The sequence below is a fragment of the Aphelocoma coerulescens genome, chromosome 3, assembly GCF_041296385.1.
Source record: "Aphelocoma coerulescens isolate FSJ_1873_10779 chromosome 3, UR_Acoe_1.0, whole genome shotgun sequence".
Lineage (NCBI taxonomy): Eukaryota > Metazoa > Chordata > Aves > Passeriformes > Corvidae > Aphelocoma > Aphelocoma coerulescens.
The window spans coordinates 105384575-105398980 of NC_091016.1; the positions used below are offsets into that span (position 1 = coordinate 105384575).

The window sequence follows — 14406 nt, forward strand, 5'->3', positions numbered from 1 at the left end:
CCCAGGTGGAATTCTGTTGTAATGTTATCACAGAGAGATCCATGCACTGAAGATTATGAAGCTCTTAATGTCCCATCTGTTGCTAGCCACAGGCATCCCACAGCAAGGAAAACTATGCTGGACATAATAAACCTGGACAATGCCACACTAGTAAGCATATGCACTGACTGCCTTTTTAACTCAAAGTAGTAGTTCTGATAAAAGGCTTAAATTAATTAACTTGGGAACCACTTCCTGGCACCAAGAAGAGGTGATTGAACATTGCCTGAGCAGCTGTGTAAGACAGATCAAGCTATACTTTCTAGAAAAAAAAGACCTTCACTGAATAATACACAACCCCCTCATCTTAATTTTTCCTTCACTTTTATGGAATTCAAGTGTCTGATATTTCTTGAATGCACTCAATGTTACTCTGAGTAAGCACCAGTCTAAGGGAGAATGCAATTAAGGGCTGTTGTTTCCATTGCTAAAAACACTTGAAGCAAAATTCAAGTGCCCAAATACTGTGGTTTAAGAATAATTTGAAAAAATGGATATATAATATGGTGTAAAGGAATGGTATATTTAGTGGGGTATTTCAGTTTTTTTCTTCATGTATTTTAAGTTTCCAACTTTATCTTGTATTTTCAGCATTTGTCACATATAACTAGTATGGTCAATGCATCTTGAGGAGTTTACACAGATTTTTCTGAGTTCCAAAGGAAACGTCAGTTTTAAGCTTACTAGGAATTTTGAAAAGAATATTTGACCTGTCTGTGTATCTGCATCTTAAGGAAACAAACAACTGGTAGGTTTCTTTAATACACTTTTTGTAGTATGTAAGTCTCATTTTCTCTGCTTAGCCTGAGACTCCAACTACTTGCACCAGTCTTGTATTTATTAGCGTAAAAGTGTGTAATTAGTTTTACTTTGTTTATTTGAAGTAACTGTAGATGCTTTAAGAAGGTTTTAAAAACCCCATTAATAGTTGTCAGTACAGAAATTAGGGGAAATCTTCAAAACAGAAGTATGTAATATTATGTGATAATGCAGTCCTTAGTCCCTGAACTACTCCTCACAGTACAAGGAGTTTTCAATATAAGTTATGAGATCAGCGTTGGTGTCTAGCAAACACATACAGAACAGGTAATGGAAAAGGGAGGGCACCAACAGTAGCACCTGCAGTTTTCAAGCAAAAGCATTAAAATCTGTATGATTTTAGCCAAAGTGGCTGGGACAAATGCTGTCAAAGGGATTTTCGGATTCATCACCATCTGTCACAAGAAATACTCATGATCTGAATTGTGAACTTTATTTAGGTGAAGACTTTGGGAATTGTGTTCCTGGCATCTCTTACCTACTGCAGATACGGTCAATGTAACAGTTGTGGGATGTTCTGCATGGAGTGGAACAAAGCAAGCATGGAATATGGGAACTATTAGGAAGCTGGCAGAAGAATGAGGCTGAAGACCAGAACAAAAAAAAAAAGGAGCATCAAGGACAGGACACCAGCATAGCTGTGTTGACCATGAGAAGGGTTACAGAATAAAATTAATCAGAGATGGTGCTGGTGATAGCCAGGGAATACAGCCTGGGTGGCTGAATGGAAAAAAAAAATGGTCTACTGAGAGATGTGATAATACAAATCTGCTGCTCTGGCTTTACTCATGCAATCTCAACAAGTTGAAGGGCTGTTACTGGCTCCCTGCATTGCTCATGTCTGTAGGACAGGCAGAAAGGGAACATACGCTCTAAAAAAAAGAGAAGATGCAGCTCAGTTACACATGTATAGAATAAATGAGAAAAAGTGAAGGCTCCATAAGACACATTGTACCATAAATGCACATGTGCCCATTTAGGTGTGTGTTTACAGTAACAGATGTCTAATTTCTGTTTTCACATATTATTTTCTTGTTTGATCTTAGCTCTGAGTTTGAATGTCTTGTGTGCTTTAAAGCTGTGCTTGTCCAAAATGCATTTTAAGTACAAATAAAAATAAATTTATCATTTCTTCTTCTCTCCAAATTGATCTCTAAAAATGGATAGATGTCCACAGATCTGAAAAATCCACCAGAACTACCAGTCTGCCAAAGTAACAGTCCATCTATAACCCAGCCCACTTAGAGTCTGAAATGAAGCAAGAATCAGATACTGAACAAAACAGGAAACCTAATTTGTTTCACACAAATTGAACTGATGCAGTGGAAAAGCTTTGAGGAGAAAAGAGGCTTAATCTTATGGAGACACCTGTGCATCTCCAGATGTGTGTAGTACAGGACAGTCTTCCTTTCTGCTAATCGAGGCTGCTTAAGGAGTCTACCACTACAGATTTGTGTCTGTGTGAATAAGAGGAGAGTTGCTGCTAGCATTGAAACATGCCTGCTAGTTGAGCAAAAGTGTTATTTGAGAGATGGACATTTTTAAATAGACTCCCAGCTTGAGATGTGAACTACTTTAGTTGCTATTCCTTCATATTACAAGTTCGTGTTTACAGGACAGGTTGTTAAGATACAGATAAAATTTTCTAAAGAATGGGAGAAAAGAATTTCATACTCTGTTGTATCTGCTTATTGATATTGGTAATAACATTATTCACCTATTTGCAAAGTTAAACAAATTGTGTCTCATTTAGTCAGACTGGATAGAGAGAATGACTTGCAGCAAGTCATTCATTAAACTGAACAGCTCCATCATGTTTTCCTGCAGTCGTGTTTTCTTTAGATTAAATAATCCTAATTCCTATAACTGTTCTTGTATGCCGAGTTTTCTAGGCCTTTGGCCATTCATGTTGCTCTTCCTTGGACTCTTACAAGAAGAACCCACATGTCTTCAAGTGTGGTGCCCTTAATTAAATATAGTATGCCAGTAACAGTAATTATGTCGGGAATTTCATAAACAATTATTCTATTTATAAATTCCAGTATTGTTTGACTTTCTTCAAGTGTAACACTGCTGACTTCCTTAGTTTGTGGTCCACGTCAACCTCCATGTTTTCAACAGCACTATTTAACTATTCACCAAATTCCGTGTATTTCTGCAGTTGAATAATTCTATGTGACTTCATAATTCTGCTCTTTATCTGTTATCCTGGTTTTAGACTATTTGGCCTATTTTCCAAGATTATTTTTAATTTCAAGGTTGTACTGTATCATAGTTGCTTCTCCTATAATACTGAAATACATAAATACAGTATTCTGTCACCCAAGTTATTAATGAAAATAGTGAACAATATCAAACCCATAATGAAGCTGTGTGACACTGCTCAATAACATTTTTCCAGTTTTGACAATGAAGCACTAACAACTTATATATCTTTTTCCAGTCACTTTTACATTTATCTTGATCCTATTTCCCCAGCTTGCTTGTGAGAGTGAAGTGCAAAACAGTGTCAATACTTTTAAAAAAATACATAAAAGGCTTAATATTTATTACTTTTTGTCACTGATTCCTTCCACAAGATGTGAGTTTTGTACCAGAGTTAAAGCATCTTGGTTTGACAGCATTTGTTACTGACAAATCTACATGGTTATTAGTTCTCCCTCTGTCCAAGATCACATTTTGCCTCAGGTAAAGGCTGAGGACAGAATTTAAATTACTCCTTCTGTACTCTTATGTTACAGTTCTCTAAAAATACAGATAGTTTGGGAGTACTTTTTGGTTTGGTTGATTGGCTTTTGTTTTTATTTTGGTGGGTGATGAAATTTCCCGACTATTTCTGGGAAATAGAGGCACATCTAGGCAAAAAAGGAGGCAATGAACCGATAGACGTGAGAGGTGTACACAAGGAAATCCCAAAAAATCCAAGTAGCTTGAAGTTAGTTTATCAATGCTCCTATCAATATATTTTAATTGAATTACTATGAAAGCACCTGTGACCTATCTGCATTTATAAAGCTTTCGTGTGTATAGCTGTGTATACATTAACTCATACTATTGACTACAGCACCGATCTACAGCTGCACACATAAAAGGGCGGCTGCTGCTGCCGGTACAGGCAATTGTGTACTGAGTAAACTCTTGAAAAATAAGCCACAGCTGTTGTGTTTTGTTCTGTAGCAACAAATTCACTATCTGCTAAGTGTATGCTGCTATAAATAATTCACAGATTATGCACATGGACGTTTATGTAATGACTTCCAGTAGGGGGTACCCTTTCCTTAATGCCAAAATTTGCCAGATTAAGCCAGTTACTTCAACTCCTCTGGGAGGGGAATACCTTATCTACAGGACAGTTGTTATTATACTCCCATGAATTTTCATGTATGAAATACAACATCCACTGCTTTGCTATGCACTGGAATGTCATTTCTGCTAAAAAAAAGCTTACCTTTATCCTTCCATGCACATAGGGCTTACTGCCAATCGAGTAAGAAGCCTGGCACATCTTTTATAGTCTGTATGAAAAAAAAGAGCATGACTAGATTACCACAGAAATCAACTTTGCCTTTAAAAATCAAAATTGGTATCAGTGTGCAAATTAGTGTCATAGAGAAGTTCAATGAATACCTTAGTTTGCAACAGAATAAAAATCAACTCCTTTGACTTAAAAAAGGAGCGTGTAAAAATTGTGTAATAACTGAAAGCCGTGTTTAATGGCACGTTTAACTATGCAACTGACTTATGCACATGTTCTATCTGTAAACAAACAGCATGAATGTACTTGGAGTCTGTCCAAGTGTATGTATGTGTGTATAAAAATTTATACATCTGTGCCTCTGCTTCTGTGCGGGATCTAAACATGTGACTGTAGTATTTCCATATTAGAGAAAGAATAAATAGTGCTCAGCCACCTTTGAAATCCAGCCCTCAATGAGCTAGTCTGTCAACTTAGTATTAAGTAATGCCACTCTCCAATAGATTTTTTTTCCTGGGAAAGCTGTTAAATTAGACAAGTAACATCTTCTAGTCGTACAAATGTTAAGTCCAGCCCAAGGAGATGACCACATCATAAACATTCATAAGAGTATGAAGTTTTATCTTAAAACTAGTAAAATTGTTTTTTCCACTGTAGTCCTATTGTTAGTTGTTCCTATTTTAGGTACCTTCAACTTTTTGATGCATTCATAGTAGGAGACAGAAGCAATGCAAAACTAAAGAAATTAATCAAAAGGGGTTTTTTTCATTTCCATGAAAAACTGAAAGCAAATATTGTGAAAGTTGGTTATGGACACATAGAAAAGTAAATTATTTTTCAGGTGCCAATGCTGCCACACTGTTCAAAGTACTAGAAAGTATGCCAACACAGTGCTTTTGTACTGGCTACCACCATGCTGCAGCATCACTGACACTTTTAGTTTCTTTGCTGTTTGGCCTTCAGATTTCTACACAGAAGGAACGGTATAATTTGAAGTCAGGATATTATCAAAAAGTAACATCATTCTCTGCATGAAGAATTAAAGCAAGCTGTTCATCTCATTTTCCTAGAAGAAAATTACTTTAAAGAGATGCTAGTCAATCCAGTCCAGTAACTGATGTTGATTTTTTTAGGCATTATTTCATTAATGAGTAACTACATTTAATGTTTTCTAAAGATGAAATGTTAGCGATCCCCAACTCACAGCATAGTTATGCTGTAACTGCCACTCATACAAATTATCCTCCATTATCCAGACATTATGTTGGTGGATATGTCACCTGGCAGAAGGAAAAGGCTAATTTCGAGCCTTTAAGGCCAACTAGTCTTTAACTTCACAGCTTGAGTACTTGTTAGTGCTGAGCCAAACGATGTTTGTGTTGTGATCCTTATGAAAAAGGTAATATGACCGTTGCTTGTTCAGATCAGACAAATTATGAACAACTTACATCTCCACCCATGTAAACAGAACGTGATCTGGCTACCTCTCATCTAGAATCCTTGTCTTTCCAAGGAATTCCTAATCTGAAGCCTTACAAACAGAGAAAATGTCCACAATTCTTACCAAATATGCCTTTAACATGCACTGGGCTGAAATATTTATTAATACTTGAAACTTGGAATCTGTAACTCTTGTTTCTATTCCCAGCTCTGCTACTGACCCAACTGGTTGACCTCAGACAAGTAAAATAAAGTGTGCTTCCATTCTGAAAAGGCTATACTAAAATAGCATCTGCTTACTCAACAGGTCCTCCTCAGTGTGAATCTGGAGTCACATCTACTGACTAATAAATGTCAATGTTTGACTTTTATTTAATTCTCTATGCTGCCAACCGTGATGAGGTATCATAAGCTGCATTTGCTTAGTTGTGTCCATCAGCACTTTTCTGTTTTTTCTAAGCCTTATGAAGTTATACTTTTGTCATTCACTGAAGACAAGTGTTGCAAAGATTCACTATCAACATCACTGGTAGATTGGTAGCTGAATAGTCAGAATACAAAATGTCTATAAAATGTGTCCTACATAAATAATCAATGAAAAGTAAATAACCCCACCTGGATTTGTGATCCTCTCTTGAATTTACAGCACTAGAAATTAAATATGAGATATTCGTGAGAGGAGTTATGTTCCTGTAAGAAGCAAACACTTGGTTTGGAACCCATGAGGCAAATACATCAGTACCTAAGGATGCAGTGTTTACAGCCATTCTACATAGTGTAGATGCAGTGAGAAAGTTTTATTTCCATTTTCCTCTCTGTAATGCTGATGCTGTTCTAGCAATGCTGTAGAGGATACTTAGTACATTTCAGAGCACTCCAAGTTTTTCTTTGTAGGGAGTGCATTCTGAGATTGTATCACTACTGATACTGGATAGAGCTAATAAATTTTAGAGTTTCCCCTTGCTTTAGGGAAGTCTGTGCTTTTGTTACTTACATGCTGGGATGGTGCAGTCCCTTGTATTGTGATAAAGCCGATGAAAGTGTTTGCTACATTTTGGGCTAAAGTAAAGTGGACCTGAAATATAAAGAAAAATAAGTTATGAATCAGCACAGCTCACAGGTAGAGTAGTGCAGCTTATGGTATATATGTGAAATATGGATACCAATGCAAAACTCAAACATACCTGTTAAATGCTTCAAGAATTTGTCTTTCATCCTCAGATCTCTGGGAACTATTTCTGTCAGACAGAAAAAAGAATAGTTACTCTACTGCACTGGAACTATGCTTGCCAAGCACAGTATGAGGACAGGGAATACTCTGTCCAGAAAACATCACCACTATGTCTTGACAGGTGCACAGAGGGCAAAAGCCCTTCACATACAGTAGGCTAAATTGCAAGAATTTGCTTTACATAGGGAGACCCTGTAAAATGCTCTGTGAAACACAGTGCTGATGAAACAGTGCCTGTTAGGTGAGAGATCATTTATAATGATGGTTATTAACTAAGAGTCAGATTTTAGTCCTCTATGAACTACATTATCAAGTTTACCTAGATTTAAATTCTTTCATATTACATGAGTGGTAAAGACCCAAAGATATATTCAAGTTTGGGGTTGTGTCTTCTAATTCTCTTATGCAAATGTATCCACTATTCTGTGCCAGGTATGTTTGCAGAAGCACTGTTCTGCTCTAATCATGAAACTGGATTGATCTACTTACAGGAATCTTCCCCCCCCCCCACCTCCCCCCTTTAGCAGTAAATAAAATTCACAGGAAATGATTCCAAGCAAATTGCTCTCTTCTGGCTCCCTATGTTTGTGGTTTACCGCTTTGTGTTGTGTGTTCAGCAGATGGCAAAATGAAACTGGTTTACTGAAATCCATTTTAGCCCTAACCCCTGCTTGTGACTTCCTGATTTACAACTATCTTTGATTGCTTTCTGTTACAAACGCTATGCTGATAGCTTAGTGCTGATTGTGTATGATACACTATATGGTGCTTTATTTACTTGACCATAAATGTGTGAGCAGCCTTTTTCGTTCCCCTGGCACCTCTTTATCAGATATAGAGCAGAGAGCATTTCCATCCAGATCCGATCCACTTGTGAATTTAGACACTTCTCGAAAGTCATTCTTCATTTACTTCTAACTTTAGTCAGTGTAAGTAAAATTGACCTTATCCTATTTGACCTAATTATGTCATGAAGAGCATTAAAAACACACATGCTTCACTCAGAAATTTCCCATGGGACAGGCTCTCTAGGAAAGTGATGCCAAAACCAAAATGAAAGACTCTAACTAGTAGTTCCTTTTCAGAGTTGCTGGGAAAAACTCCATTATAATACCAGAACGAAAAATCCTGCTTCAGAATCAATAACAACACTACCAAATAATCTGCTATGAAGCAGGATTATTAATTTCATAGATAACTATTCCACACAAGGCAGATGTTTCGCACCAGCAGGGTGACCAAAAACTACACCCACATTCCAAGATGAGATTTAGAGTTGGGCAGATCACGGTTCCCTGCTTAGTCTGGCCTCTTTGACTTTTCAACATTTGTAGAACAAAATGTTCTCTCCTGTGTTGACCTTAAGTAGAACAAAATTATCGTCTTCTGTACATTCATTAATCATCCAAACGGAGAAGCAATATTTTCATGACAACCACCAATAAATGCAAACTTGTGAAGATACTTGAGTATGAATGAGAATTATGAAAAAGTACAATGAAGCTTTATGAGATCAATAAAGACAAAATAAATAGCATACTATCAAAATGAAAGCAAATTTGGGAAAAGGTGAGTAGACATTTGCTGGAAAATATTCAGAAAGTCACTTTCAGTTGGAGGGGTCAAATGAGCAGCAGTAATGCTGTAGGGGCTTGGGAGTGACAGGGAACACTAAATTAGACATGGCAGCAGGAGAAACTAAATCTAGTTTCAACTGGATGCACAGAAGTACAGCACCAAACTAAGCAGTAACTATCCATCACCATGTGTATTTCTGGACTGCTCTATGCAATCCTGAACATCTCATGAACAAACCTGTGCTTTCACTGGAGGTTAGAGAACAGCTAGTCAAATGAGCAGAAGGATGACTGCAGGAGTGTCCCAAACTGGTCACAGTGACAGACAAGTACTGTCTCAGTTCCCTAGTATTTCAAGGTGTACTTCTCTCGAGTACAGAAGGAACTAACAAGCAGGGTGAACAGTGCAGTGAAACTGAGCTGCAGAGAAGACTATATGTAAGGTCTTTAGGACATACCACAATCCTGCAGGAGAATCTCGCTAGGGTCATTTCCAAGAAACACTTAAACCAAGCACATGATAATAAGTGGTAACCTTCCAGGAAAAAGCGTTTTCATCCCTTGTTTCTTTGATCTCAGCCCATTTCAGTCTTTTCCCTTATTAATAGGTTTTGTTCAAAACCACAGGAAGTTTGACTTTCAGTTGAGTACATTATCCAGAGTAAAAGACTGCGAGAAGTTAATGGAGGTTTTCTATCCCAAATTTGCCATCTGTGTCTGCTTCTGATACTAAAGGGAATCTGCAAGTATTTTGAGTGGTGAATTCTTAATACAAAATTAGTAACCTATTATCTCATTCACCAAGGCATCATAGGGAAAATAAATGGACTATGACTTACCAACTCTCTGTTCATCCTGGTACCCTCCGTAGTCAGCCACTTGCCTTCGATCCAAGTTATAGTCATGCTTGGAGAAGTACTGCATCCCACTGTCCTTCTCCAGGTGGTACCTTTTCAGTTCCTGAATGATCTCCATGATGAGATTCAAGAGACTTTGCTTGTCCTTCAAATCTGCGGAGTCCGTTTTCTCTTTGCAGTACCCTGCTGAGAGCATTAAGAGTACCAGCCCCAGCAGCCCAGAAGACCTCAGTCCACTCATTGCAGTCCGACCTGAAGAGTGCATAAGAGGAAGGATCTGCTGCTATGGGAGGTCTTCCTGTTTCACTGGAAGAGAAAATTGGGGGTGGGTCGAAGGTGGGGAGACTCGTGGGGATGAAATGGGAAACACTGGCGGAGAAAAGAGCGGCGACCGCTTCGCAGGTTACACAAGGCGGGGGCACAGACCACCCCGGGCTGCCGGGGGCTGGCGGAGCGGGACGGGGCGGGGGGTCCGCGGGGCCCCGCCGCTGCCCCCGCGCCCCGCAGCGCCCGCCCCGCGGGCAGAGCCGTCCGAGCGCCGCGGGTAGCGCCTGCACGGCCTCCCCGCAGCCGGCGCCGGGCCCCGAGGGAGGGCGGGGGCGCAGCCCCGGAGCGGGGCCAGGCTGGGGGTGCCCCGGCGGAGCAGATCCCCGGCCGGGACGGGCGTTCCGCCCCGCCTCTCCCCGCCCGGCCACGGAGCGGAGCAGAGCAGCACAGGCGAGGGGCGACAACTTTCCCCGAAGTTTCTGCCGGAGAGCCGCGGCAGCTGCGCACCGAGCGGGTCCCCACCCTCGGTTGCGGAGCTCAGCGCCCGGGCTGCGGGCAGGAGCGGCGGGACGGGAGCTGCACGGCTGGGGGGCAACTGGCCGGGGCAGGGAACAGCACCGCCAGTCTCCCGTTTTTCCGTCCCTTTCCTCACTCCCCTTCCCCGCAGGAGCAGCCCGGAGCGGCGGCCAGCATCATGCCTGGAGCCGCTCGCCTTCGGACGGCTGACCGCCCCTCACACACAGCCGCTCCGTGAGGCGGCTCTGCTCTGCCAACTCGGCGGGGTCCGGCGGCGGCCGCTCCCGCCCGCAGGCTGTCACCGGTCCCGCCGCACGCAGCGCTTCGGCCCGGCGGGGCGGGAGGGATGGGGGCGTGGGGAGGGAGACGGAGGGGAAGGAGGTTGCTGGTGCTCGCCGGCTGCTTTACCTGTGTCTCCGTCCCAGAAGCCGAGGTGTCTTCCCCCCGGGAGCCGCTCCCCGGACGGCAGCAGCCCGCGAACGGCAGGGAGTCCGAGTATTCCGCGACTGGCCCGCCCGCCCCCCTCCCGTCCCTGCGCTCCCGCCGTATCCACAAACTACTCCATCGCCGTCAGCCCCAGCGCAGCCGCTTATATAGGCTATAGGATGGACATGAGACGGCAGATAGTATCGACTTGGAAGTGGGTGGAAAACAATAAAAGTCCACTTGGCAACCTCGGGAGCGTCGCTGCTTGCACAAGCCCCCCCCTTCCCGCCCTCTCTCCCCTCCCGCCCCGGTTCCCCCCCGTCCCTCCCCCTGCTCGGTTTTCCCGGGCAGGGCTCAGTCACTCCTTCGCTGCTCTCCGACGTAAGGAGACGGTCCCAAGTGTGTGTGTTTGGAGTGGGAGGGGGCGGCGGCGGGAAGATGGGGACGGGGGTGGCGCATCGCCCGAGCCTTTAACTAGAACCGCGCTGAGGAGTCACTGAAATATTGATGTCCCTGGCACAGCTCTCTTCAGGCGGGTCCCCGGCCCGTGGCTGCAGCCCCGCGGGGGGCAGGCGGGGAAGCCGCCTGTTTACCGGGAACTCCGGGCCCGGCTGCGGCGGGGAAGGGGAGGTGTTGGGGCGGGGGCGAGCTGCCGGGGAAGGGGAAGGCTATTTCTGCTCCCGCCGGCCGGGAAGCCCGCGGAGAGGGCGGCTGGAGTGGATCTGGGCAGAGGGAAGGAGCGGGCGTGCCGCCTCTTCGCCGATTCTTGGCACAGGCGGTCCCGGGTGGCGAGGCGGCTTCCTGGGCTCCCGGCGGGGCCGGGAGAGGAGGAGGAGGAAGAGGAGGAAGACGACGAAGGCAGTGACACCGCCGGGAGCGCCCTGTCCGCTCCGGCAGCTGTCGGCCTCTCGGCAGGGGTGACAGCCCGACCGAAGGGCACCGGCGGCGCGGGGCAGTCTGCGGGGAGCGCCGACCCCTTTACGAGAGCCCTTCCCCAGAGCACACACAGGCTGCCGCCCACCCTGCGTAGCCCCTCGGGGCGCGGCAGCGGGAGGCTGAAACCCGACCCGGCGGAACTCTCCGTGTTTACTGTGCCTGTGTGCATGAACCTGTCCCTCGGCAGCGGCGGCGGGCACGCGCGGAGCTGCCCCCGTGCCGGGCGCGCTTCCCGAGCCCTGAGGGACTCGCGCGGGCCCGGGGGCGCCTCTCCGGGGGCCGCGCGCCGCCGGCTCCCCGCGCGCAGCCGGAACAGCGACCCCCAGCGGCCACCACCCCGCGCGCGCCCGGCGTTGCCGCCGCCCGCCGCCAGGAGGCGCTGAGCGCCCCACGTCCGTGAGCGCTGAGGGCCCGGCCGGGGCCAGAGACCGCCGGGTGCCGACCCCCGGCCACGGGCAGCGGCACCTTCCACCGCCCCGGACTGCACCCTCCAGCCTGGCCTGGAACGCTGCCAGAGATGGGGCGTCCACAAATTCATCCTCTGGATTCCTCTATATTGTATGCAGTTGGGTTCCCCAACTACTTCGTTATTTTAATCGATTTCTCTTCAAAAGCAAATGTGAATGGCACACATGTCTCTTACTACAAAAATCTCAGCCCATGCTGTTACAGTGAAGGTACAAAAACACACACCAAAAAAAAAAAAAAAAAAAAAAAAGAAAAAAAAGAAAAATACACACCACGTGATGAAGAAAGAGACCCAGAGGCAAGACTGAACAGGAGTGCTTTGTCAGGTGTCCAGAATCCTTCCTCCTCTTGGCTTCATGGTTTGTTTCCAGTCACCTTAAGACTGAGGGGAAAAAAGAAAGTGAACAATCAGTTCAACAGTGAGAAAGAATGTCCCTTTGCATGACATGACTTGGTATGGCTGTATTTACATGTTAGTCATTCCAAATATTGACACATTGAGGTCACCAATTGGAGACAGGGAAGATGGAAAACGAGGCGGGCAGAATACAGCCTGGTGTTCTGTTCTAAGATTACATGGCAAGTATTCCCTCACCCGAAGTAATCTCTTTGGAAAAAGGTAGATACAACTGCAGAACTGAAAGAGGAATTCAGCTAAACACTTGGGTGGATTCTCCCCTTCCTTACAGCTACAATTTCTATGTCATTTTTGATCACCATCCTATAAGGATGAGTTTTGAGTACACACCAATTCAAGTCAGGAATGCTAGGCTGCATCATTTCTACTACCTTAGATGTACCCAGACATGCCTCTTATGTCTGGCATGGAGACCAGCTGTCAAGGAACAACCAGCAAATTGTTGAATAATATGGTTTATGTAGCTCTCTTCCTTTTGAAGAGACAGTGGACCTTAGGAGAAACTGCATTAATCCCTCTTCTGAGGTATCTCCACCATGAGTCTGAGAATGGGGTAGCTGGAACTGCCCTAAGACACACTAAGGACAAGTTAATATCATAAACAATTCAATTCCAATGCTCAGGAATACTCCTTTTAAATTTACTAATATAAACATACACTTGAAGTACAATGAAGGTATTAGCTGAGATATGAGGTAGATAAACAGTTTGTTGTCTTTTTCTGAGGCAAGGGTCTATTCTGATTTGTTTACATTGAATTATTCAAAGATATAATAGCTCCCTTGACTTCAATAGAGTTAAATTGAAATTCCCACTGATAGGTTTAGGATGGTAATTTAATATTCCAACAGGTTAGATTTTCTCAAGTACATTTTCTTAGGGCTCCATCTAAGCTAGCCATCTAGATGATAACTGCCTATATGCTACCAAGCTCCCACTCTGCATATATATTGTCAAAACTACAATCCCCAAGCCTTCCACCCACCCTCAGTGTGACTCCTGAGGCTTCTAAAGCGAGTAGGTGCACTGTTTGCCATGACTGCTCACAGGATCTTGGACTTCTTCCCTGGATACCGGGAAGCGCCTGACTCTTGTCAACACTAAACAGCCAGGATGGTGAAGAAAGCATTCTTCCAGGAATTACAAGATGTAAGTTTTAATCCTTTCAGGCAGAGATGAAAGATGAACACACCTACCCTGCCAGGACAAAAACCTGCTTGCTTTCCTTGAAAGAAGGTGGAGAGGGAGATATGAAACTCAGTCTCAAAATGCAACATGTACCTGAGAGAGCAGATCCCTAGAGGTAATGCTATGCAGTTAGCTTTTTGGCTTGTCCTGGAGGAGTGGTTTTCATTTAAAAGTGATGTGATATTTTGGTCTTATTTTTACAGGACGCCAAGTTAGTTAACTCTTCCACAATCAAAATCTATGTGTAGATCGATATACAGTGTTACTAAAAATGCCCCATCTTTAAAGAAAACACTGTGATCCTCAGGATAAGAACCTCATAAAGTAAGCATAGACAAATGAGGAGATCAAATGCAGTGTTTGGTGGATAGTTTTAGCCAGTGTACTGTTCCCTGTTCCCTTGGTTATGAAACAGAGGCACTACATTTGGGATTCAGACCAAATGCCAGGCAGAATTTCTAGCTTTGTTAAATAACACACATTAGTCACTGTTTTCTCCAATTCCATTCTAGTATGCCATTCTAGTATGCCATGCTAAGACAGAAAAGGAAAGACATCTCCACTTCCTTTACTTACGTGGTGTACATGAGAACAAGAAAATGTGTTCTCTTTGGTTCTGTTGTCTTAGACTGGTGAAATTTTCATGCTAAGAGCCCTAAAGTTTCAAGCATGCTCTTGTTTCAGCTGATTATAACAGACATAAGGGTTCCTATCTATATTTAATAAAAGCAAGTGCAACATTTTCTAAA

At 43.8% G+C, this 14406-nt stretch overlaps 1 protein-coding gene across 3 annotated transcripts in view; it reads right to left on the reverse strand.

The window, feature by feature from the left end:
* The window catches only part of ALKAL2 (ALK and LTK ligand 2), a 21315-nt gene extending 10606 nt beyond the window's left edge, over positions 1–10709 (reverse strand). For 2 of the 3 annotated variants that reach the window (XR_011150025.1, XR_011150026.1), the window contains exons 1-5: positions 10630–10709; positions 9421–9744; positions 6958–7011; positions 6768–6848; positions 4307–4373 (exon numbers count right to left, since the gene is read on the reverse strand). Coding sequence is in view for 1 of the 3 variants with exons in the window: in XM_069011507.1 (XP_068867608.1) it covers positions 4309–4373; positions 6768–6848; positions 6958–7011; positions 9421–9679 (459 nt within the window). In the remaining 2 variants the exon portion in view is untranslated. The remainder of the gene's footprint in view (positions 1–4306; positions 4374–6767; positions 6849–6957; positions 7012–9420; positions 9745–10629) is intronic. The other variant, XM_069011507.1, reaches the window with a different exon arrangement.
* Between the last annotated feature and the right edge of the window lie 3697 nt (positions 10710–14406).